Below are 23,223 nucleotides of genomic sequence, written 5' to 3' on the forward strand. Positions count from 1 at the left end.
CCTGCATGCCAGTTATCTGGTCTGCATAACTGTGAAAGCTGTACACATTGGGCTGCCTTGCTGGTGATCAGAGCATAACTGGACTCCGCTGTAACTTATAAAAATGTTTATGTATGCTGGCGATTTCTGTTTCACTGATTTTAAAGCTAATGTTAGGATGGGTAGTCATATTGTGGTTCAGATACCTCTTTCCACGTGTCTCTCTTCAAGGACCAGAATTAACAATGTAGGGGGCTATGACCATGTGTTCAATGTTGCCTAAAAAGGACATTCAATGTCAGTTCTGGTAGACCAATCAAACACAGTCTTGTCTCTGAAGAGTGGAGTACTTACAGAGATTCTCTCCATTCAGCACAGAAATTTTGACACGATGACACCTCCGAAGTTTGATTTTTATCTGACATGTGTATTCTTGGGTAAGTTATGCATTTTGTATCCTTTAGACTATAAATTCAATCTTCAAATGATTGCTTCTATTTTTTCATGTATTCTGCAATACAGTATGTACATTACAATTTACTTCTAATGATATGAAATTAATTGTGCATTTGCTTCTCTATTTTTACTTCAGTTCATATGACAACTCTGAAAGAATCCTCATCTGTACATCAAGAGAGTGGTCTTGTATCAGTTAATGTTGGAGACACCGTGACTTTGCGATGCTACTGTGAAGGTGATTTTTCACTAATGTTTAACTGGTATAAGCAAACACTGGGACAGAGACCACGGCTCATGTCTACCTTCTACAAGTACGATAAAAATGGTAGTTTTCATGATGAATTCAAGGACAATCCACGCTTCATACTGGACACTGAAAATGGTAAGAATCACTTGACGATCTCAGATTTGCGCCTTTCAGACTCAGCAACTTATTTCTGCGCAAGCAGCTATGCCTTTAAGATTGAATTTGCAGAGGGAGCTATTCTCAGTGTAAAGGGTTCAGGTTCCAACATCCAAGCTTTCATCCACCACCCAGCGTCTGCGACCATCCAGCCAGGAGGCTCTGTGACTCTGAACTGTACAGTACACACTGGGACCTGTGATGGAGAACACAGTGTTTACTGGTTCAGAAGCTCAGGAGAATCTCATCCAGCAATCATTTACACCCATGGAGTCAGGAATGATCAGTGTGAGAGGAAACCCAAGACCCGAACACAGACCTGTGTCTACAACTTCCCAATGAAGAGCCTGAATCTTTCTGATGCTGGGACCGACTACTGTGCTGTGGTCTCATGTGGGGAGATACTGTTTGGAAATGGGACCAAGATGGACATTGAACGTAAGTCACATTTTAGCAGAGGCTGTCTCATTTCACAAATAGTTGTGATTACTCCCTCCCCAAATCACATAAACAGATAAGAAAGCTAAAAATGTTGCAATGTGTCCTAATGTCTGGATCTGTGCAGATGGGGTGGATTCTCTTGTCTTAGTGTATCTCTTGAGTGTGGCAGTGGCATTCACCACCATCCTTGTTGTTATCCTGGCCTTCTCAGTGTACAAGATGAACAATAGAAACTGTTGCCAGTGCACAGGTAATTCATATTCTTTGTATTTGATAACATATATTCACTGTACATGGCATTTCAGTAAGAGGGCTTTTCATTCTGTCTACTTTTTCATAACCAGATTCTCAACCAAGAAATTCAGTTGCTTCTACTCCTAATGCAGAGGTGAGTCTTTTCTATTTACATCAACTGTTGTATTAATGTACCAAGATATTTTCATAGCACAGCAATAAAGTGTTTCTGTGGGCTTCTGTCGTATTTCTCTCACGTGTTACATTATTATTGCAACTAACTGATTTATTTTTTACCAGGCCCAAGATGCAGACAACCTCCATTACGCTGCTTTAAGTGAAAACAAATCCAACAGATCAAGAAGACAGAGGGACAACACCAAGACTGAATGTGTGTACTCCAGCATAAGGCAGTAGAGCTGGGCATGTTTCATCTGTACTTTGATTGATCAGGCTTGGCTTCTGTGTTAGTGCTAATTTTATTAGTGCCTCTTTCTAAAGGTAATGTAGACTTTCCAGAAATAGGAACAGTTTTGTCAAAGTGATTTCATCTAAATATGATGACTGTAAAGCCTTGCCTTGCAATAAACTGAGAAAACTTATGTCAGAGGGCTTCTTTGAAGTGATTTCTGATGTGAAAGGTGCAATTATTTTCACTATCACTATACCTGTAGGTTACAATGCGCAGAGAAGAACTACATTCACACCACTGTGGTGTGAATAACCAGCCAAACGGTTGGCTACAGCCAGCACCCTCATTTACTGTCAGGTACTGCCAGGTAAAAGCAGTAAAGGTGCCAGAAGGTGGGGAAAGACAGCCACACACACATAGCTGTACTAAGCATGACCCATAGACTCAAAGGAGACATATTCAGCCACGCACACATTCATACAGACTGCAGACAGTCAGTGAAATGATGCCGAAAGACCAAGAGACATCCCTAGACTAGGTTTCCAATGGCCGCTTCATATGTTAATACTGTCTAGTGTAAAGTAAAAGAAGAGACTGTGTTGGTCCCAAATTAGACAGGTTACAGTTGGTTGAATGACAGTGACACTAGACAGGTTTTGAGTTTGGATTTTCCCTAATGTTCCCCAGAGAGGTCTGCTATTCCACAGTGGTGTCTGGTGGTGAATTTGGCTCTTGACTCCCTGAAGTATCTCAGGGACAGGGCCGTGCAGAGACCTTTAGAGGGGCAGGTGCTCAAAGTTAAAAAGGGGCACATGGAACAAGATTTTAAAACACCATACGCCAACATAATTTACAGCATAAATGGTACTAAAAACAATATATCTGTAGTGATACATTTCTACCACATTATAATCGCTTCATAGCATGCTGAGTATCACCAGTGTGACGCAAAGCAAAAGGGGCCTATGTTTTACCTGATGAGGTACATTGTACAGTTGCTGTTGAGAGGGTTGCTGGGTAGGTTGCTGCTGTTGATGTTGCTGCTGCTGTTGCTGATACTGCTGGAGGGCTGTATTGATCTGAGAATATAGACATTAAAAAGAACATGGGAGAGATATTAACTGATTAAACAAGTTTTACATGTGACCATGGCAAGATGCAAAGATTGCTGACAGTGACTGGAACTGGCTCACTGTGACTGACCTGCTGTAGTGCTGCTGCAGCAGCTGGGTTAGGCTTACTAACTTTGCTGGCACTTTCCTCCTCCTAGCTTGTCCAGGGACCTCAGATGGGGGGTCCAGGCCCACTGATGCAGCCTTCTCTGTAGCCCGTTTATACATTTCCTCAAACTCTTCCCCTGTTCTGCTGTGAGCCAGCCTCTGCAAAACTCCATCTACAATTTTGTACGATGCAGCCAGGTCCATGTCTTTCTGCTGCAATGCGTCAGAAGCAATTGCAGTCACCTGGAAGATTGGACAGGTGATCTCCACACACAAGAAGAATTCAAAATTGATGCTCTTGAGAAGCATCATTGCATCACTCGCTGAAGAGTCCGGGGGATCTTGCTGTGTCATTTCCTCAAGGAACTGCATGACAGCTGGGAGGACTTTCCTTAAGGGGAGTTTCTCTGCAGGCCCACCGAGTGTCTGACAGCTTCTGCAGCTCCAGTGGACGCTGATCAGGGTGCATTCTCTTCTGCCTTTCAATAAATGCAGAGTGTCGTTTTGATGAGTTGGCCATAAAAGTGTAAGGTTTTTCAACTAAATTGAAAAAACTGACAAAACAGATGTTTGACTTTGCACTTTCTATCAATACCAGATTAAGGCAATGTGCCTGACAGAGCACATACAAGACCTTTGGATTATGTTTTAGGATTCTTGACTGAAGTCCCTTATAGCTCCCACTCATGTTTGCAGCCCCATCATAACCTTGACCCCCGGATGTTGTCTATTTTGAGATCATTTTCTTCCAGTAGAGCCATCACTAGATTTTCAAGATCATCTCCGCTTGTTGAATGCACATTACACAACTGAATGAAGCGCTCCTTGATTTTCATGTTGTGTACATATCTGACAACAAAGGAAACCTGTTCAGTGTGTGAAACATCTGTGGTTTCATCCATTAGTATGGAAAAGATTTTATTCTCTTGAATTTCTGTTCATCTTACTGATATGGCCAAAGCTTTGATTAAATCGTTCTGGCTTCTGTTCGATAGAAGCGAGACAAGGGGTCTTTTATGAGTTGCCTGCTTCTCTTTTATGGCATCAAGGTGTAATTTAAAGGCCTATTTCACTGCTGTGAATATCATTTATTAAAACTAGGTCACCCATGTAGTAGAAATGTGCAATTATTTTTGAAATTGGCCCTATGACCAGAGAAAACTGAGAAAACGGCTGTAGATTCCCCATATTGCTCTTAAGGGTGAATCCTACAACAACCAGAATGCATTGGGCGCGTCACTGACTCTGATGGTGCGTTCACGGTCAGTGTAGCACCAAAGACAAAGTTAGCAGAGACAAAGCAGCATTATATCTCTTTAGTGAGGCTTATTTTCATTTACAAAACATTTTTCTTCATCGAGTCTGGATAAATCGCACCCGTTTTCAAAGGAAAACAAAGTCAGGTTCACCAAAGCACCGTGAAGTTTGTTGCAGCGCGGAGTTTTCTGTCTGTCCCCCTGACTATCGTCACCGGGCGTTCACAGGTGTTCAGCCCCCGGTGCAGAGCGTCTCTCTCGGCTGACGCTGTCACAGCTCCCGTGGTCGCCCTCTCCTCCACACTCTGTTTTGTCTGATTCCACAGCACTATATTTGGCCTCATAAGTTGTAATAGTGGCGCTACATCTCTGCTCCTACATTATATTGTAAAACTAGTTGGGTTTTTTTTTGTTAAATTCAGCTCTTCTGGTTGAATCAGAGAAATTTAGCAGCTTAGCTTAGCTGCGGCTGAAACAGACTCTTGTGTCTGATTCAACAGCGCGATATTCGGCCTCGTATCATGAATCTAGTTTTCTTCCAAATATACTGATATTTTAAAGTATTTAGTAGTATGATATATTAGTGTCTGCTTTTCCCTATCGCTAGCGTAGCATGGGACGGGAGTGTTTTGGGAGACCCACATTTTACCGTCCTTGAAGGCACCACTACAGAAAATGCGGAAACGTAGTTTGTAGTCTAAGGCAGATCTCCAAAGTTCGCCGGATGACGTTTTTTCGCGTCACCTGGCGGCCTTTTGCCGGAAAATGAACGGGGAGCTCTGGCTGCAGGCAACATGGAGGGAAGTTACACACTGTTCATTTGCATCTACTACCGACACTGTAATGATACAAAGCTGGTTGAAATTCGGCAAAGTTGCCCTTTAATTACACTGTCATACTTGCTGAACAAGTCCACCGACTCTAAGAAATGCCCGCGATTTTGGCTTGACAAGGTCTCATTGTCTCCCCTGAAAGACATACCCTGTCTTGCCAGGTAAAGAGTAATGGCTATCAAACGAGACAAAATTTCTCTGTTCCTCTCCTCTCTTTCTGTTGCAGCTTGTGACTCAAGGTCACCCACTTCAAAAGCTGGCTCCAATGATCTTTTCTTAAATGTGTTCCACCTCACCATACCACACATGTGAGAGTCTGAGGCACTGTGCTCTTTAATTTTTTCTGACTGCACTGTCACAGTGAACAGGACATAACATCCATCAATGAAACCATTATAGCATCCAAAACCATTACTTTCGTGACATAACATAATATCTACTCTACCTAAAGAAACCACAAAGAACTCGTCACTTGTAGTAATAATAATAATATTATTATTATATAATATGGGAGTGCAGATACATGGGGTACTGAAAGTTTCACCAAAATCAAAACTCTTGCATTAATAAAACAGTTCCTTATGAGTCCAAATTTACCAGCATTCACTATACATATCCAACTTGCAGAAATCTGATGTCTGATCTTTAAATGGAGACACGAGGAACACCGCATCACACCAGCGTAAAACAGAAAAACTGACATCAAATAATCATAGTAAGCTCAATAACAAAAATGTCCATTAAAATTGTAACTCCCAAAACGTCTAAACAAACTACCTGTGGTTTCAATTTGATCTAAATCTCCCAGTATAGAGAGCAGGCACAATTCTAACAACTGTCAGGATATCTGCACCTCGCAGAGCACCAACCGACCGGCCTGACTCTGGCAACTGTGCTATCGAGGCTATAAGCTTGACAAAGGAAAAGTGCATTTACAAGCAAATTCAAGAATACTTACATAGCCTAGTCTTCAAATGCCATGATTTTTTTCTTTGGAAGATTAAAATTAATCGTCAAAGCCTTTAAGCCTTTCATTGACTGTAAAAATGTAACTTTTCACAACATCACAGGTTTCAGTCTTAGTTCTCTGGATTCTAGCTTTGGAAGAGTCATTCATGTTCTCAAGTATGGAGTGAACTACATAAAATTGTATGAACAGCGTGTGAATTTAGTGTGTATTTTCTGATCAAATACTGACTACATGCTACCAAATGATCTTTTCCATCGCTGTATCCGCAGTTTGCTTGACAGGTATTGAGCAAATCATCATAACTAACCAGTTACTACTAGTTGGACAGATAATGCTATGCCTGCATGCCAGTTATCTGGTCTGCATAACTGTGAAAGCTGTACACATTGGGCTGCCTTGCTGGTGATCAGAGCATAACTGGACTCCGCTGTAACTTATAAAAATGTTTATGTATGCTGGCGATCACTGATTTTAAAGCTAATGTTAGGATGGGTAGTCATATTGTGGTTCAGATACCTCTTTCCACGTGTCTCTCTTCAAGGACCAGAATTAACAATGTAGGGGGCTATGACCATGTGTTCAATGTTGCCTAAAAAGGACATTCAATGTCAGTTCTGGTAGACCAATCAAACACAGTCTTGTCTCTGAAGAGTGGAGTACTTACAGAGATTCTCTCCATTCAGCACAGACATTTTGACACGATGACACCTCCGAAGTTTGATTTTTATCTGACATGTGTATTCTTGGGTAAGTTGTGCATTTTGTATCCTTTAGACTATAAGTTCAATCTTCAAATGATTGCTTCTATTTTTTCATGTATTCTGCAATACAGTATGTACATTACAATTTACTTCTGATCATGGTATAAAATTAATTTATTAATTAATTAATTTAATTTTCTATTTTTACTTCAGTTCATATGACAACTCTGAAACAATCCTCATCTGTACGTCAAGAGAGTGGTCTTGTATCAGTTAATGTTGGAGACAAAGTGACTTTGCGATGCTTCTGCGAAGGTGAGTTTTCACCAATGTTTCACTGGTATAAGCTAACACTGGGACAGAGACCACGGCTCATGTCTACCTTCTTCAAGCATGATAAAAATGGCAGTTTTCATGATGAATTCAAGGACAATCCACGCTTCATACTGGACACTGAAAATGGTAAGCATCACTTGACGATCTCAGATTTGCACCTTTCAGACTCAGCAACTTATTTCTGTGTAAGCAGCTATTCCTACAAGTTTGAATTTGCGGAGGGAGCTATTCTCAGTGTAAAGGGTTCGGGTTCCAACATCCAAGTTTTCATCCACCAGCCAGCGTCTGAGACCATCCAGCCAGGAGGCTCTGTGACTCTGAACTGTACAGTACACACTGGGACCTGTGACGGAGAACACAGTGTTTACTGGTTCAGAAGCTCAGGACAATCTCGTCCAGCAATCATTTACACCCATGGAGTCAGGAATGATCAGTGTGAGAGGAAACCCAAGACACAAACACAGACCTGTGTCTACAACTTCCCAATGAAGAGCCTGAATCTTTCTGATACTGGGACCGACTACTGTGCTGTGGTCTCATGTGGGGAGATACTGTTTGGAAATGGGACCAAGATGGACATTGAACGTAAGTCACATTTTAGCAGAGGCTGTCTCATTTCACAAATAGTGGTGATTACTCCCTCCCCAAATCACATAAACAGATAAGAAAGCTAAAAATGTTGCAATGTGTCCTAATGTCTGGATCTGTGCAGATGGGGTGGATTCTGTTGTCTTAGTGTATCTCTTGAGTGTGGCAGTGGCATTCACCACCATCCTTGCTGTTATCCTGGCCTTCTCAGTGTACAAGATGAACAAGAGAAACTGTTGCCAATGCACAGGTAATTCATATTCTTTGTATTTGATAGCATATATTCACTGTACATGGCATTTCAGTAAGAGGGCTTTTCATTCTGTCTACTTTTTCATAACCAGATTCTCAACCAAGAAATTCAGTTGCTTCTACTCCGAATGCAGAGGTGAGTCTTTTCTATTTACATCAACTGTTGTATTAATGTACCAAGATATTTTCATAGCGCCGCAATTAAGTGTTTCTGTGGGCTTCTGTCGTATTTCTCTCACGTGTTACATTATTATTGCAACTAACTGATTTATTTTTTACCAGGCCCAAGATGCAGACAACCTCCATTACGCTGCTTTAAGTGAAAACAAATCCAACAGATCAAGAAGACAGAGGGACAACACCAAGACTGAATGTGTGTACTCCAGCATAAGGCAGTAGAGCTGGGCATGTTTCATCTGTACTTTGATCAGGCTTTGCTTCTGTGTTACTAATTTTATTAGTGCCTCTTTATAAAGGTAATGTAGACTTTCCAGAAATAGGAACAGTTTTGTCAAAGTGATTTTATCTAAATATGATGACTGTAAAGCCTTGCCTTGCAATAAACTGAGAAAACTTATGTCAGAGGGCTTGTTTGAAGTGATTTCTGATGTGAAAGGTGCAATGATTTCCACTATCACTATACCTGTAGGTTATAATGCGCAGAGAAGAACTACATTCACACCACTGTGGTGTGAATAACCAGCCAAACTGCTGGCTACAGCCAGCACCCTCATTTACTGTCAGGTACTGCCAGGTAAAAGCAGTACAGGTGCCAGAAGGTGGGGAAAGACAGCCACACACACATAGCTGTACTAAGCATGACCCATAGACTCAAAGGAGACATATTCAGCCACGCACACATACAGACTGCAGACAGTCAGTGAAATGATGCCGAAAGACCAAGAGACATCCCTAGACTAGGTTTCCAATGGCCGCTTCCTATGTTAATGCTGTCTGGTGTAAAGTAAAAGAAGAGACTGTGTTGGTCCCAAATTAGACAGGTTACAGTTGGTTGAATGACAGTGACACTAGACAGGTTTTGAGTTTGGATTTTCCCTTATGTTCCCCAGAGATGTCTGCTATTCCACAGTGGTGTCTGGTGGTGAAGTTTGGCTCTTGACTCCCTGAAGTATCTCAGGGACAGGGCCGTGCAGAGACCTTTAGAGGGGCAGGTGCTCAAAGTTAAAAAGGGGCACATGGAACAAGATTTTAAAACACCATACGCCAACATAATTTACAGCATAAATGGTACTAAAAACAATATATCTGTAGTGATACATTTCTACCACATTATAATCGCTTCATAGCATGCTGAGTATCACCAGTGTGACGCAAAGCAAAAGGGGCCTATGTTTTACCTGATGAGGTACATTGTACAGTTGCTGTTGAGAGGGTTGCTGGGTAGGTTGCTGCTGTTGATGTTGCTGCTGCTGTTGCTGATACTGCTGGAGGGCTGTATTGATCTGAGAATATAGACATTAAAAAGAACATGGGAGAGATATTAACTGATTAAACAAGTTTTACATGTGACCATGGCAAGATGCAAAGATTGCTGACAGTGACTGGAACTGGCTCACTGTGACTGACCTGCTGTAGTGCTGCTGCAGCAGCTGGGTTAGGCTTACTAACTTTGCTGGCACTTTCCTCCTCCTAGCTTGTCCAGGGACCTCAGATGGGGGGTCCAGGCCCACTGATGCAGCCTTCTCTGTAGCCCGTTTATAAATTTCCTCAAACTCTTCCTCTGTTCTGCTGTGAGCCAGCCTCTGCAAAACTCCATCTACAATTTTGTACGATGCAGCCAGGTCCATGTCTTTCTGCTGCAATGCGTCAGAAGCAATTGCAGTCACCTGGAAGATTGGACAGGTGATCTCCAGACACAAGAAGAATTCAAAACTGATGCTCTTGAGAAGCATCATTGCATCACTCGCTGAAGAGTCCGGGGGATCTTGCTGTTTCATTTCCTCAAGGAACTGCATGACAGCTGGGAGGACCTTCCTCAGAGTCTTAAGGGGAGTTTCTCTGCAGGCCCACCGAGTGTCTGACAGCTTCTGCAGCTCCAGTGGACGCTGATCAGGGTGCATTCTCTTCTGCCTTTCAATAAATGCAGAGTGTTGTTTTGATGAGTTGGCCATAAAAGTGTAAGGTTTTTAAACTAAATTGAAAAAACTGACAAAACAGATGTTTGACTTTGCACTTTCTATCAACACCAGATTAAGGCAATGTGCCTGACAGCGCACATACAAGGCCTTTGGATTATGTTTTAGGATTCTTGACTGAAGTCCCTTATAGCTCCCACTCCTGTCTGCAGCCCCATCATAACCTTGACCCCCGGATGTTGTCTATTTTTAGATCATTTTCTTCCAGTAGAGCCATCACTAGATTTTCAAGTTCATCTCCGCTTGTTGAATGCACATTACACACCTGAATGAAGCGCTCCTTGATTTTCATGTTGTGTACATATCTGACAACAAAGGAAACCTGTTCAGTGTGTGAAACATCTGTGGTTTCATCCATTAGTATGGAAAAGATTTTATTCTCTTGAATTTCTGTTCATCTTACTGACATGGCCAAAGCTTTGATTAAATCGTTCTGGCTTCTGTTCGAGAGTAGTGAGACAAGGGGTCTTTTATGAGTTGCCTGCCTCTCTTTTATGGCATCAAGGTGTAATTTAAAGGCCTATTTCACTGCTGTGAATATCATTTATTAAAACTAGGTCACCCATGTAGTAGAAATGTGCAATTATTTTTGAAATTGGCCCTATGACCAGAGAAAACTGAAAAAACGGCTGTAGATTCCCCATATTGCTCTTAAGGGTGAATCCTACAACAACCAGAATGCATTGGGCGCGTCACTGACTCTGATGGTGCGTTCACGGTCAGTGTAGCACCAAAGACAAAGTTAGCAGAGACAAAGCAGCATTATATCTCTTTACTGAGGCTTATTTTCATTTACAAAACATTTATCTTCATCGAGTCTGGATAAATCGCACCCGTTTTCAAAGGAAAACAAAGTCAGGTTCACCAAAGCACCGTGAAGTTTGTTGCAGCGTGGAGTTTTCTGTCTGTCCCCCTGACGATCGTCACCGGGCGTTCACAGGTGTTCAGCCTCCGGTGCAGAGCGTCTCCCTCGGCTGACGCTGTTACAGCTCCCGCGGTCGCCCTCTCCTCCACACTCTGTTTTGTCTGATTCCACAGCACTATATTCCGCCTCATAAGTTGTAATAGTGGCGCTACATCTCTGCTCCTACATTATATTGTAAAACTATTTTATTTTTTTTTTGTTAAATTCAGCTCTTCTGGTTGAATCAGAGAAATTTAGCAGCTTAGCTTAGCTGCGGCTGAAACAGACTCTGCTGTGTCTGATTCAACAGCGCGATATTCGGCCTCGTATCATGAAACTAGTTTTCTTCCAAATATACTGATATTTTAAAGTATTTAGTAGTATGATATATTAGTGTCTGCTTTTCCCTATCGCTAGCGTAGCATGGGACGGGAGTGTTTTGGGAGACCCACATTTTACCGTCCTTGAAGGCACCACTACAGAAAATGCGGAAACGTAGTTTGTAGTCTAAGGCAGATCTCCAAAGTTCGCTGGATGACGTTTTTTCGCGTCACCTGGCGGCCTTTTGCCGGAAAATGAACGGGGAGCTCTGGCTGCAGGCAACATGGAGGGAAGTTAAACATTGTTCATTTGCGTCTACTAACGTTACTGGCGTTAGTAGACGCCATTGTAATGATACAAAGCTGGTTGAAAATCGGCAAAATTGCCCTTTAATGACACTGTCATATTTGCTGAACAACTCCACCAACTCTAAGAAATTCCTGCAATTTTGGCTTGACGAGGTCTCATCGTCTCCCCTGAAAGACATACCCTGTCTTGCCAGGTAAAGAGTAATGGCTATCAAACGAGACAAAATTTCTCTGTTCCTCTCCTTCTCTCTTTCTGTTGCAGCTTGTGACTCAAGGTCATCCACTTCAAAAGCTGGCTCCAATGATCTTTTCTTAAAAGTGTTCCACCTCACCATACCAGAGCATCGAGAATTGCCCCTCTCTGGCTTCAGTCTCCTTCTCCTGAGCTTCTGTTCCTTGCACACTTTCTGTTGGCTGTGGCTCAATGTCTTCCTCTTTCTCTCCTTGCTGTGTTTCCATCTCCTCATCTGACCTATCACTTTCCACTCGCTGTCCATCTGGGAACAAGGCACAATTTCAGCATTAAGCATAAAGTAATCAATATCGAAATATTGTATTTATGCTTACATTCAGTTTGTTTGACTATTTGTGTGTCTTTGCGCAAGGCAGAAGACTTAATAAATGTTTAAATTGCACAGATATATTAGTTAAAACTACATAGTTACTTCGTCCAGTTGCCAACGGGTTGGTGTGTTTGACGCCAGCCAGTAACGTTAACTAGTCGGCGGCATCAAGTGGGATGATGAACTAAATTAGCTAGCACTTAAATTAGCTAGCGTTAAATTACGCTATCTGGCGGCTAACAAATGGTTGTACTGTGAGTGCCCAATATAAACAAACATGCATGCTCACTTCACTTCGTCTTGTAAAATACACCAAACAACGCGCACATAATACCGCTGCAAACCCCACTTACTGGCAGTTGAAGTTCTCCCTTTTTTAGAGTGAAATTAAATCCCAAATGATTATGTTATTTCTCCCGCTAAGCGTCTATCTGCGACTTTGCGGCGTCCCGGGGTCGCAGCTGCAACTCCGTGTTGGGGCATGTCACGGATGACCTCAGGTGAAAGTTCATCATGTGACGTACGGCAGCCAGGTCATTTTATTTATAGCTAAATTATTATTAATTGTTAAATGACAATGTTCAAAATACACCTTGACAAAAGGGCACTTTGGACATCAAGGGGCAAAGGGGCAGGTGCTCGAGCATCCACCCCCCCCCCCCCTGCACGTGCCTGACAAGCTGTTTACCTAAATCTACTGTCATTTGCCAATCTCGTCCTGCCCCTAGCCCTGCCCCTAGCTGCCCTGTGGCCTGCCTGCCTGCCTAAAATGGCTTCCCTGCTGATCTTTCCTCCCTCTCTGACAAATTTAATCTTAGTATTCTCTCTCCTATCAGGAAATTAATTTATCTCTACTCTAGTCTCACAATGGGCAGGCAGGATCCTCACCTACCCATTGGCTAAGACTTTGGGGAGAGGGTAAGACAAGAATGAAAATGAATGCGGTTGGCTTTCACCCGTCGGCGAGTATTGAAGAAAAGGATGGGGATGAAGAGCGATGCATTTTTGGACTGTTATCATGTGTTTGCAGTAGTTGCCTATCAAGTAAGTTCTGAGTGTGTGCCAAAGCTACAAGAAATAGTATCTCCTTCCATACAGTATGTGAATGGATCCTTAGAAATGTCAGGGCAGGTTGCACTTTTCAAACTAGCCAAGTCTCAGCCTTTAACTTGTGTTCTCACTCCTGTGGTGAAGGTGGTGGGTGAGTTTCCATTGCTGGTAACTTAAGTCCTTGCAGAGCTTGAACACAGCAAGCCCACAGCATCTTGCAGTTCAACCAGCCTGGTGTCATGAAATTTTATGAAATGAGCATGATGTCTTCAAATGCAAATAACATGTTCTGTACACAAAAAGTGAGACAAATACATTCCCCCGCCAGGAAAGGATTACTTGGAGGAGACACGACTAGAAACAGGAAGTAGTTTGACATGAAATACTGAAAGTAAGGGTGTGGAAGTCCGGGTGGTGGATGTGTAGATACATTTGCCTTCAACTCCAACGACCCAAGTTACCAAATCATGTAAATAAGTACACTGGTGTGAGTAAAGGTTTCATTTTCAGCTTAAATTTTTATTCATTATCCATGACCAACTTACCCTAACCTTAAAGGAATAGTTCACCCAAAAATGAAAATTCAGTCATTATCTACTCACTCACTTTACTTACTTTAATTGGTACTTCTTCTGTGGCTCTCTGGGACAGTTGTATGGACTAACAAACTTTACCCGATTTTCTACTGGCATGGGGGTGAGTAGATAATGACTGAATTTTCATTTTTGGGTGAACTATTCCTTTAATTAAATTGCTTTTGTTGCCTAACATTAACCAAAGTTTCAGTTTCACAACTCGCCATCTGTGTTTCAGAGCTTGTGCTTATTTCATGAAATTTTGTGACTGCACTGTCACAGTGAACAGGACATAACATCCATCAATGAAACCATTATAGCATCCAAAACCATTACTTTCGTGACATAACATAATATCTACTCTACCTAAAGAAACCACAAAGAACTCGTCACTTGTAGTAATAATAATAATATTATTATTATATAATATGGGAGTGCAGATACATGGGGTACTGAAAGTTTCACCAAAATCAAAACTCTTGCATTAATGAAACAGTTCCTTATGAGTCCAAATTTACCAGCATTCACTTTACATATCCAACTTGCAGAAATCTGATGTCTGATCTTTAAATGGAGACACGAGGAACACCGCATCACACCAGCGTAAAACAGAAAAACTGACATCAAATAATCATAGTAAGCTCAATAACAAAAATGTCCATTAAAATTGTAACTCCCAAAATGTCTAAACAAACTACCTGTGGTTTCAATTTGATTTAAATCTCCCAGTATAGAGAGCAGGCACAATTCTAACAACTGTCAGGATATCTGCACCTCGCAGAGCACCAACCGACCGGCCTGACTCTGGCAACTGTGCTATCGAGGCTATAAGCTTGACAAAAGAAAAGTGCATTTACAAGCAAATTCAAGAATACTTACATAGCCTAGTCTTCAAATGCCATGATTTTTTTCTTTGGAAGATTACAATTAATCGTCAAAACCTTTAAGCCTTTCATTGACTGTAAAAATGTAACTTTTCACAACATCACAGGTTTCAGTCTTAGTTCTCTGGATTCTAGCTTTGGAAGAGTCATTCATGTTCTCAAGTATGGAGTGAACTACATAAAATTGTATGAACAGCGTGTGAATTTAGTGTGTATTTTCTGATCAAATACTGACTACATGCTACCAAATAATCTTTTCCATCGCTGTATCCCCAGTTTGCTTGACAGGTATTGAGCAAATCATCATAACTAACCAGTTACTACTAGTTGGACAGATAATAATATGCCTGCATGCCAGTTATCTGGTCTGCATAACTGTGAAAGCTGTACACATTGGGCTGCCTTGCTGGTGATCAGAGCATAACTGGACTCCGCTGTAACTTATAAAAATGTTTATGTATGCTGGCGATCACTGATTTTAAAGCTAATGTTAGGATGGGTAGTCATATTGTGGTTCAGATACCTCTTTCCACGTGTCTCTCTTCAAGGACCAGAATTAACAATGTAGGGGGCTATGACCATGTGTTCAATGTTGCCTAAAAAGGACATTCATTGTCAGTTCTGGTAGACCAATCAAACACAGTCTTGTCTCTGAAGAGTGGAGTACTTACAGAGATTCTCTCCATTCAGCACAGAAATTTTGACACGATGACACCTCTGAAGTTTGCTTTTTATCTGACTTGTGTTTTCTTGGGGAGGATGGGTAAGTTGTGCATTTTGTATCCTTTAGACTATAAGTTCAATCTTCAAATGATTGCTTCTATTTTTTCATGTATTCTGCAATACAGTATGTACATTACAATTTACTTCTAATGATGGTATAAAATTAATTGTGCATTTGCCTCTCTATTTTTACTTCAGTTCATATGACAACTTTGAAAGAATCCTCATCTGTACGTCAAGAGAGTGGTCTTGTATCAGTTAATGTTGGAGACACCGTGACTTTGCGATGCTACCGTGAAGGTGATTTTTCACCAAAGTTTCACTGGTATAAGCAAACACTGGGACAGAGACCACGGCTCATGTCTACCTTCTACATGTACGATAAAAATGGCAGTTTTCATGATGAATTCAAGGACAATCCACGCTTCATACTGGACACTGGAAATGGTAAGAATCACTTGACGATCACAGATTTGCGTCTTTCAGACTCAGCAACATATTTCTGCGCAAGCAGCTATCCCTTTAAGTTTGAATTTGCGGAGGGAGCTATTCTCAGTGTAAAGGGTTCAGGTTCCAACATCCAAGCTTTCATCCACCAGCTAGCGTCTGCGACCATCCAGCTAGGAGGCTCTGTGACTCTGAACTGTACAGTACACACTGGGACCTGTGACGGAGAACACAGTGTTTACTGGTTCAGAAGCTCAGGAGAATCTCGTCCAGCAATCATTTACACCCATGGAGTCAGGAATGATCAGTGTGAGAGGAAACTCAAGACCCAAACACAGACCTGTGTCTACAACTTCCCAATGAAGAGCCTGAATCTTTCTGATGCTGGGACCTACTACTGTGCTGTGGTCTCATGTGGGGAGATACTGTTTGGAAATGGGACCAAGATGGACATTGAACGTAAGTCACATTTTAGCAGAGGTTGTCTCATTTCACAAATAGTTGTGATTACTCCCTCCCCAAATCACATAAACAGATAAGAAAGCTAAAAATGTTGCAATGTGTCCTAATGTCTGGATCTGTGCAGATGGGGTGGATTCTGTTGTCTTAGTGTATCTCTTGAGTGTGGCAGTGGCATTCACCACCATCCTTGTTGTTATCCTGGCCTTCTCAGTGTACAAGATGAAGAAGAGAAATTGTTGCCAGTGCACAGGTAATTCATATTATTTGTATTTGATAGCATATATTCACTGTACATGGCATTTCAGTAAGAGGGCTTTTCATTCTGTCTACTTTTTCATAACCAGATTCTCAACCAAGAAATTCAGTTGCTTCTACTCCTAATGCAGAGGTGAGTCTTTTCTATTTACATCAACTGTTGTATTAATGTACCAAGATATTTTCATAGCACTGCAATAAAGTGTTTCTGTGGGCTTCTGTCGTATTTCTCTCATGTGTTACATTATTATTACAACTAACTGATTTATTTTTTACCAGGCACAAGATGCAGACAACCTCCATTATGCTGCTTTAAGTGAAAACAAATCCAACAGATCAAGAAGACAGAGGGACAACACCAAGACTGAATGTGTGTACTCCAGCATAAGGCAGTAGAGCTGGGCGTGTTTCATCTGTACTTTGATTGATCAGGCTTTGCTTCTGTGTTACTAATTTTATTAGTGCCACTTTATAAAGGTAATGTAGACTTTCCAGAAATAGGAACAGTTTTGTCAAAGTGATTTCATCTAAATATGATGACTGTAAAGCCTTGCCTTGCAATAAACTGAGAAAACTTATGTCAGAGGGCTTCTTTGAAGTGATTTCTGATGTGAAAGGTGCAATCATTTCCACTATCACTATACCTGTAGGTTACAATGTGCAGAGAAGAACTACATTCACACCACTGTGGTGTGAATAAGCAGCCAAACTGCTGGCTACAGCCAGCACCCTCATCTACTGTCAGATACTGCCAGGTAAAAGCAGTACAGGTGCCAGAAGGTGGGGAAAGACAGCCACACACACATAGCTGTACTACACATGACCCATAGACTCAAAGGAGACATTCAGCCACGCACACATACAGACTGCAGACAGTCAGTGAAATGATGCCGAAAGACCAAGAGACATCCCTAGACTAGATTTCCAATGGCCGGTTCCTATGTTTTGCTGTCTAGAGTAAAGTAAAAGAAGAGACTGTGTTGGTCCCAAATTAGACAGGTAACAGTTGGTTGAATGACAGTGACACTAGACAGGTTTTGAGTTTGGATTTTCCCTTATGTTCCCCAGAGATGTCTGCTATTCCACAGTGGTGTCTAGTGGTGACTCCTACTGCTGTAAGTTTGGCTCTTGACTCCCTGAAGTATCTCAGGGAGTTAATCTTTGAAATAAACCACTAGGCACTTAAGTGGCTAGAGAGGACGAAGGACACCAATGGGAGGACAACACACTGGTACCTGGCCATGCATGCTGGCTCATTCATAAACGTGAAATACTGGGACGTTATTCCCGTTCCTCCACCCCTTTTGATCATTTACATATTGTGAAAGCGATTGATAAAAGGTACACCACGCTGCAAAAAATACCATCTGCTCTAGTCAGACGGTATATTGTAGAAATTAATGTTAACTAATGAAAACAAATATTATTAAAAAATATAAAGTTACATTGTGTCCCAGGGCATTAATTATCATTGGAAACATGAACATGTTAAATAAGTATGATTCACACACTGGCTTGGATATGATTCGGTTCATCATGATAAAAAAAAGAGAAGGTGACCATACGCATATCCCATAAACTCTTTAGCAGCTGCTGTAGTGTACCTAATGCTAAAGAAACAGAACGCCGCACACTGCTGACAATGCTCCAATACATTTATTTATCTGTGATAGGTCTTCATCAGGTCACGATCACCACCTACGATCAATTTATAATTTCAGTAAGTAATATCATAAACATTCGGTTTATCATCATGGCCAACATTACAGCAGCAGGAGTGCATGAGGAGGAGGGTGACACGTCTATGCTGCCCATGGCACTGACACACTTCATTTTAGCTAATTTGAGTGCATGCGTTTTAATTTAACCTTGTAATGTCAATATTGCAGTTTACTTTGCCCTTCAGTTAACGTTTAAAGGTTACGTTTAGCATTCTGTGTTTCTCAAAATTAAGATCCATTTTCAATAAACCCTGTTGCTTCCTGTCGCAAAGAGAATGTTGCTACTTGTCCCCCGCATTTGGTTTTAAGAACAAGAAGGAAGGATAAGAGCTGATAGCAGCTGTAGATAACAGTGGATTCAGCTATGTAGCAACTGTAGTTACTATGTAATAACTGCACCCACATCATCATTGTCATCTCACATTTGAAAAGGCCCTGTGCATCCTGTGTGAGTCTCTTCCCTGATAACTGATCAGTATGGTGGGGGAAGACTGTGAGATCGAAAGGAAAGGGCACTGACCTCAACGTAAATCATCTCATTTCCACCCCTAAGAGCTGGTATCAAGGAACAGACCTGGTAAATAACCATAACACTCCAACACTCAGCCCTGTCTTTGTTAATCCCCAAAGAGCCAGAGAGTCTGGGATGAGACACATTGGAATGTGTCCAAAATCAGGAGAAATCTTTGATACAGACTCATGAAAGCTTGGGTATCACATTGTGGTGGACTCTAATGTACGTATATGTCTAATTTTATGTAACTGTGATGTTAAATACAATAGTTATTTGCATTATTACATTTCTTTATCTTTACATGGGGCCTAGATAGCCATGTTTGATATTAATGTGTTCATGAATTTGTGCTGAGTTTAATAATGTCAATGTTATGACGGTCAATCATATTGGATAGATCTGTGAACCAAAATTAAGGTTTCATGCATATGTAATGAGCCGTAACACTAGACGTACAGCCCACGCACACACCCCTCAACTGATCACAACAAAACCAAATACACACATGTCCAATGTGGATTTAATGCACTTTACGTGGTCGCGACACGTGTGCTAACGGAGTCTGACAACAACTTGTTCCAAAAGTTTGTCTCAGACTCAACAGACTCAACTGCATCATCATAACTACAAGCCAAGTATAAAGCCTGTTTCATCCTAAAAAGTGAAGAGAGCTTTGCTGCCTTGCCTATCTGTCTAACACAAACACACACACGCCAGCACATGTCTGTGTGTCCTGCCTGCTACAACCTCGCTATCAGCTATCCTGCTGAGTGTAATTCTGAAGAATCATCGGAACCTCCAGAGTGGGTCGGCGTTAGCCTTGAGAGACCCACAGCCCAGGGCCAGCAGCCTGCGTGCTCCAGCCTGCGTGCTTCACTCTGTTGCGGCCTGCTGAGATCAACTGAACAAATGTCGGATCTTCATCCTCCTATAGTTTAGTAAGAAATTATTTATAGTAAATTGTGGTGCCCCGTTCTTAATTCTCATTGAAGCTAACTCAAGCGAAATTATATTAAATATCAGACACCGTCAATACCTATCACCACTACAGCTACCACCCTAGACAAATAATTGAAAATGTTCCCTTTGGTCAGTTTTTACGGTTGAAACAGATTTTCAGTAATAAAAGGTAAAGGCTGAGGAAATGTCAAAGCGCTTCCACCAAAGGGGCTATGAGACAGTGGTTGATCGGGCCCTAAATAAACCAAATAGAGTTGATAGACAACTGTTACTACAACCCCCCTCCCCCAGGAACCTGTTGATAACAGAAGCACTCTTGTTTCCACGTATAATAATGTGGCTAAAGAGGGAAGACGCATTCTTAAGGAAGTTTGGGGAGTTTTAAAGTCTATGGGACATTATAATCAGCTAAACCCTGTTTCTGTTTCTTTGGTGTAACCTAACTTTGTTCCAAGGCTGTCTCTCCACTGTGTCGAGTTGCTTACCAACCAAGCAATGATTTTTATTGACCTTTCTATCGAGCATGTATTATATATATCGTTGTTGTATTAACGCCCAGCCCTAGTTAAACATTATAGTATTATTAAGTGTTCGAGCAGTGTGTACAATTATCATCACTTCTCATAAGAGCCAGTTGGTATCCCTGGTAGGTTTAGTACATGAAAGAGGTACAAGAGAAAGAGTACAAGGTCCCCATTTTTTTTTTTTACCCCTTTTGTAACAGAAACAGGATTTAGATGATTAATTAATAAATATATATAAAAAAAAGATAAATTAATAGATTCATCAAGAGCAGCATTTCCTACATCGTGACAAGCATCTGATTGGTTCATCATATTCGTCTTGCAGAGTACCTGATTGGCTGCTGAGTGGATTAAATCAGTTGGTTAACAATGGAGCAAAAAACATTTCCTCATGGATTAATAGTGCTGCCAAAGTTTAAATTTGTAACAGAAATGGAACCTAACCTTAACCCGTGCTTCTCGATTGAGATGGGCTAGCTTCTTTGTAAATCATGTGAGTTGGCAGATTTTAGATTTCAGGCAGTCAATATCTTAATGATTATGTAAATGCTGTATTTTCCACAAAGGATATATGCTGACCAGAAATTACAGTTTTTTTCTGAATGCTCTACCTCAAAGTTGTTAAATTGTACTACCTTGCATTTGTTTTTTGGCAGGCACTTAACAGTAGATAGATCGTGAAGATTTTTGCCATATCGCCCAGCCCTATGTTTAATCACCCCCAAAATCGCTGAGAAATACAAAGAATTCATTAACTGTATGTCCATTCATGTAATCTATATGTTAAAGTGCCCTTGTGGGCTTACATATATTGGCCAAACCAAAACAATTCTGAAACTCTGAATTGGAAGAAATGGAAACATGGATTATACAATAGATAAAGAGAACAACCAGTATAACCTATAGAGAGAAAAACCATGTATCAGTCACTTCTCTCAAATTTATCTGCATTGGAAGAAGCCTTCCTAACCCTCAGGGCAGCAGAATAACTGGATAATTTTACTGGACCTTTACATTAACAAGCATGTAATCTGTGATAAAATGCAACCAGCTTGGTGCTTAGAGAAGGACCAGGCCAGCCAGGACATTTGGAGGGGAAATCCAGATCATGTCAATTCCATGTATTCAGTCCGTTTTGACAAGTAATCATTTTCTTGATGATCAGTGCCCAATAACACTAGTGGTCATTTTATAAATTTGGTACATTTTGGAATTAGGTTACAACTGTTTAACCGTAGACCTAGACAAGGGTTAGGGTTAGGTTCAATTTCTGTTACAAATTGAACCTCTGGCAGCACTGGTAATCATATGAAACCATGATGAAATGTTTTTTGCTTCATTGTTAACCAACTGATTTGATCCACTCAGCAGCCAATCAGGTATTCTGCAAGATGAATATGATGAACCAATCAGATGCTTGACAGATCTGGCATGATGTAGGAAATGTTGCTCTTGATGAATCTGTTAAGACTGCTGCCGCTTCAATAAGTCAGAATTGCAGTAGAGAAGAAGAAGAACAAACGATGGAGCAAGGAGCAGAGAAGATGATGGTGTATCTTCTAAATGTTTTCCTGCTCTGTAATCTGTGTAAGTAACAAATTTCTACTTGTGGGATCTTTCATGAGAGTCTACACACACAGAGGTAATTTTATGGTTTAAGCTTTCTGCTTTTCTGTTGGTTTCAGGTGTGGCACAGTTCAATGACATCTCTCAACCTGTTTCTTTCCAAACTGCGGAGCTGGGAGACCCAGTTACTATTGAATGTCAGATAAACAGTGTTATAAGAAGTAGAGTATGGTACAAATTAACTACTGGGAGGAGACTACAGTCTGTGACAACAATACGTACTTCCAATAGTCACCATTATTCAGCAAAATTTGATGGCATCAAATATGATTTGAGCATATCTGCTACAACGTGGGAGGACATTGGCACATACTACTGTGGAGTGTTACATTTGAACTTCATTGAATTTGGACCAGGAAGCTTTCTGATGCTAAAAGGTATTTATCTCTGCAATTTACCATTAAACATCCCAACGTAAATTAACATGAATGTGAACATGTCAGTGATCACAGTTCATTTGGTTTCTTTCCCAAGGTCCAAAGATGAGCAGTGACTCTGTTGTTCAGCAGCCAGTGTCTAAGTCAGTCCAGCCAGGAGACTCTGTAACTCTCAACTGTTCTGTTCACACTGGCAACTGTGGAGGAGAATACACTAGTGTCTTTTGGCTGAAAAACTCACAAAATTCTGGTCCAGAAATGATTTACTCCTCTGGAAATAAGAATGACAACTGTGAGAAGTCTGAGACTGGCTCTCAACAAACTAGCTGTGTCTACAACCTTCCCAAGAAGAACCTCAGCTCTGCCGATGCTGGAACCTACTACTGCGTTGTGGCTTCATGTGGGGAGATCCTGTTTGGAAATGGGACCAAGCTCAATATTAAAAGTAAGACATTCAATCTAGAGGGTTTTATTCCAAGATGCTATATATTGATTTTGAGGGGGGGAAGTTGAAAATGAATAATTTGATGATTAAATGAATACAGATGACCCCATCCTCAATAATGTTAGCATTTTCTGAGCAAAGGCCTTAAGATAGATAAGATGATAACTTAAATGATACGTACACAGGACATTTTCCAGTGTTAATAAGTGTAGATTTTTTAGTAACAATTATTTGGAGTGTTGAATGGAGACATGTTTGTCCACTAATAGAGCTGATAGGGTTCTCGTCTGAAAGTATTAAATAAACTTTTTTGATGGTGGGTAC

General features: G+C 41.1%; 3 protein-coding genes across 5 annotated transcripts; all 3 read left to right on the plus strand.

Moving 5' to 3' along the window:
- The first annotated feature begins 370 nt into the window (after positions 1-370).
- LOC139660907 (uncharacterized) lies at positions 371-2,089 on the plus strand. Its single transcript, XM_071539179.1, has 5 exons — positions 371-425; positions 572-1,279; positions 1,407-1,532; positions 1,627-1,670; positions 1,817-2,089. Exons 1-5 carry the CDS (start codon positions 371-373, stop codon positions 1,931-1,933), a joined length of 1,050 nt encoding a protein of 349 aa, XP_071395280.1. The 3' UTR covers positions 1,934-2,089.
- Positions 2,090-6,908: 4,819 nt separating this feature from the next.
- LOC139660913 (uncharacterized) lies at positions 6,909-8,647 on the plus strand. 2 transcript variants are annotated; one of them, XM_071539188.1, is made up of 5 exons: positions 6,909-6,963; positions 7,122-7,829; positions 7,957-8,082; positions 8,177-8,220; positions 8,367-8,647. In XM_071539188.1, the coding sequence occupies exons 1-5, from the start codon at positions 6,909-6,911 to the stop codon at positions 8,481-8,483; spliced, it is 1,050 nt and encodes a 349-aa protein (XP_071395289.1). In that variant the 3' UTR covers positions 8,484-8,647. The 2 variants fall into 2 exon arrangements, with proteins under 2 accessions (XP_071395289.1, XP_071395290.1); XM_071539189.1 differs by lacking the exon at positions 6,909-6,963 and having other exon boundaries at positions 7,149-7,829; positions 8,044-8,082.
- A 6,867-nt stretch (positions 8,648-15,514) lies between these two features.
- Positions 15,515-17,301, plus strand: LOC139660911 (uncharacterized). Of its 2 annotated transcripts, none has more exons than XM_071539185.1 (5): positions 15,515-15,608; positions 15,767-16,474; positions 16,602-16,727; positions 16,822-16,865; positions 17,012-17,301. In XM_071539185.1, the coding sequence occupies exons 1-5, from the start codon at positions 15,554-15,556 to the stop codon at positions 17,126-17,128; spliced, it is 1,050 nt and encodes a 349-aa protein (XP_071395286.1). In that variant the 5' UTR covers positions 15,515-15,553; the 3' UTR covers positions 17,129-17,301. The 2 variants fall into 2 exon arrangements, with proteins under 2 accessions (XP_071395286.1, XP_071395287.1); XM_071539186.1 differs by having other exon boundaries at positions 16,689-16,727.
- Positions 17,302-23,223: the final 5,922 nt, after the last annotated feature.

Source organism: Centroberyx affinis, unplaced genomic scaffold, assembly GCF_046629955.1.
Source record: "Centroberyx affinis isolate AG114_WGS23_722 - 3 ecotype Tasmania unplaced genomic scaffold, CSIRO-AGI_Caff_v1 ptg003420l_1, whole genome shotgun sequence".
Lineage (NCBI taxonomy): Eukaryota > Metazoa > Chordata > Actinopteri > Beryciformes > Berycidae > Centroberyx > Centroberyx affinis.

Bases quoted from the DNA above. Each gene is read 5' to 3' on its own strand.
- LOC139660907 (XM_071539179.1), top strand. From the start codon at position 371: ATGACACCTCCGAAGTTTGATTTTTATCTGACATGTGTATTCTTGGGT. The intron at 426-571 runs GCATTTTGTATC...TTTTTACTTCAG, and splicing joins TGTATTCTTGGGTAAGTTAT to TTCATATGACAACTCTGAAA. The intron at 1,280-1,406 runs GTAAGTCACATT...GGATCTGTGCAG, and splicing joins GACCAAGATGGACATTGAAC to ATGGGGTGGATTCTCTTGTC.
- LOC139660913 (XM_071539188.1), top strand. From the start codon at position 6,909: ATGACACCTCCGAAGTTTGATTTTTATCTGACATGTGTATTCTTGGGT. The intron at 6,964-7,121 runs GCATTTTGTATC...TTTTTACTTCAG, and splicing joins TGTATTCTTGGGTAAGTTGT to TTCATATGACAACTCTGAAA. The intron at 7,830-7,956 runs GTAAGTCACATT...GGATCTGTGCAG, and splicing joins GACCAAGATGGACATTGAAC to ATGGGGTGGATTCTGTTGTC.
- LOC139660911 (XM_071539185.1), top strand. From the start codon at position 15,554: ATGACACCTCTGAAGTTTGCTTTTTATCTGACTTGTGTTTTCTTGGGG. The intron at 16,728-16,821 runs GTAATTCATATT...TTTCATAACCAG, and splicing joins AAATTGTTGCCAGTGCACAG to ATTCTCAACCAAGAAATTCA. The intron at 16,866-17,011 runs GTGAGTCTTTTC...ATTTTTTACCAG, and splicing joins CTTCTACTCCTAATGCAGAG to GCACAAGATGCAGACAACCT.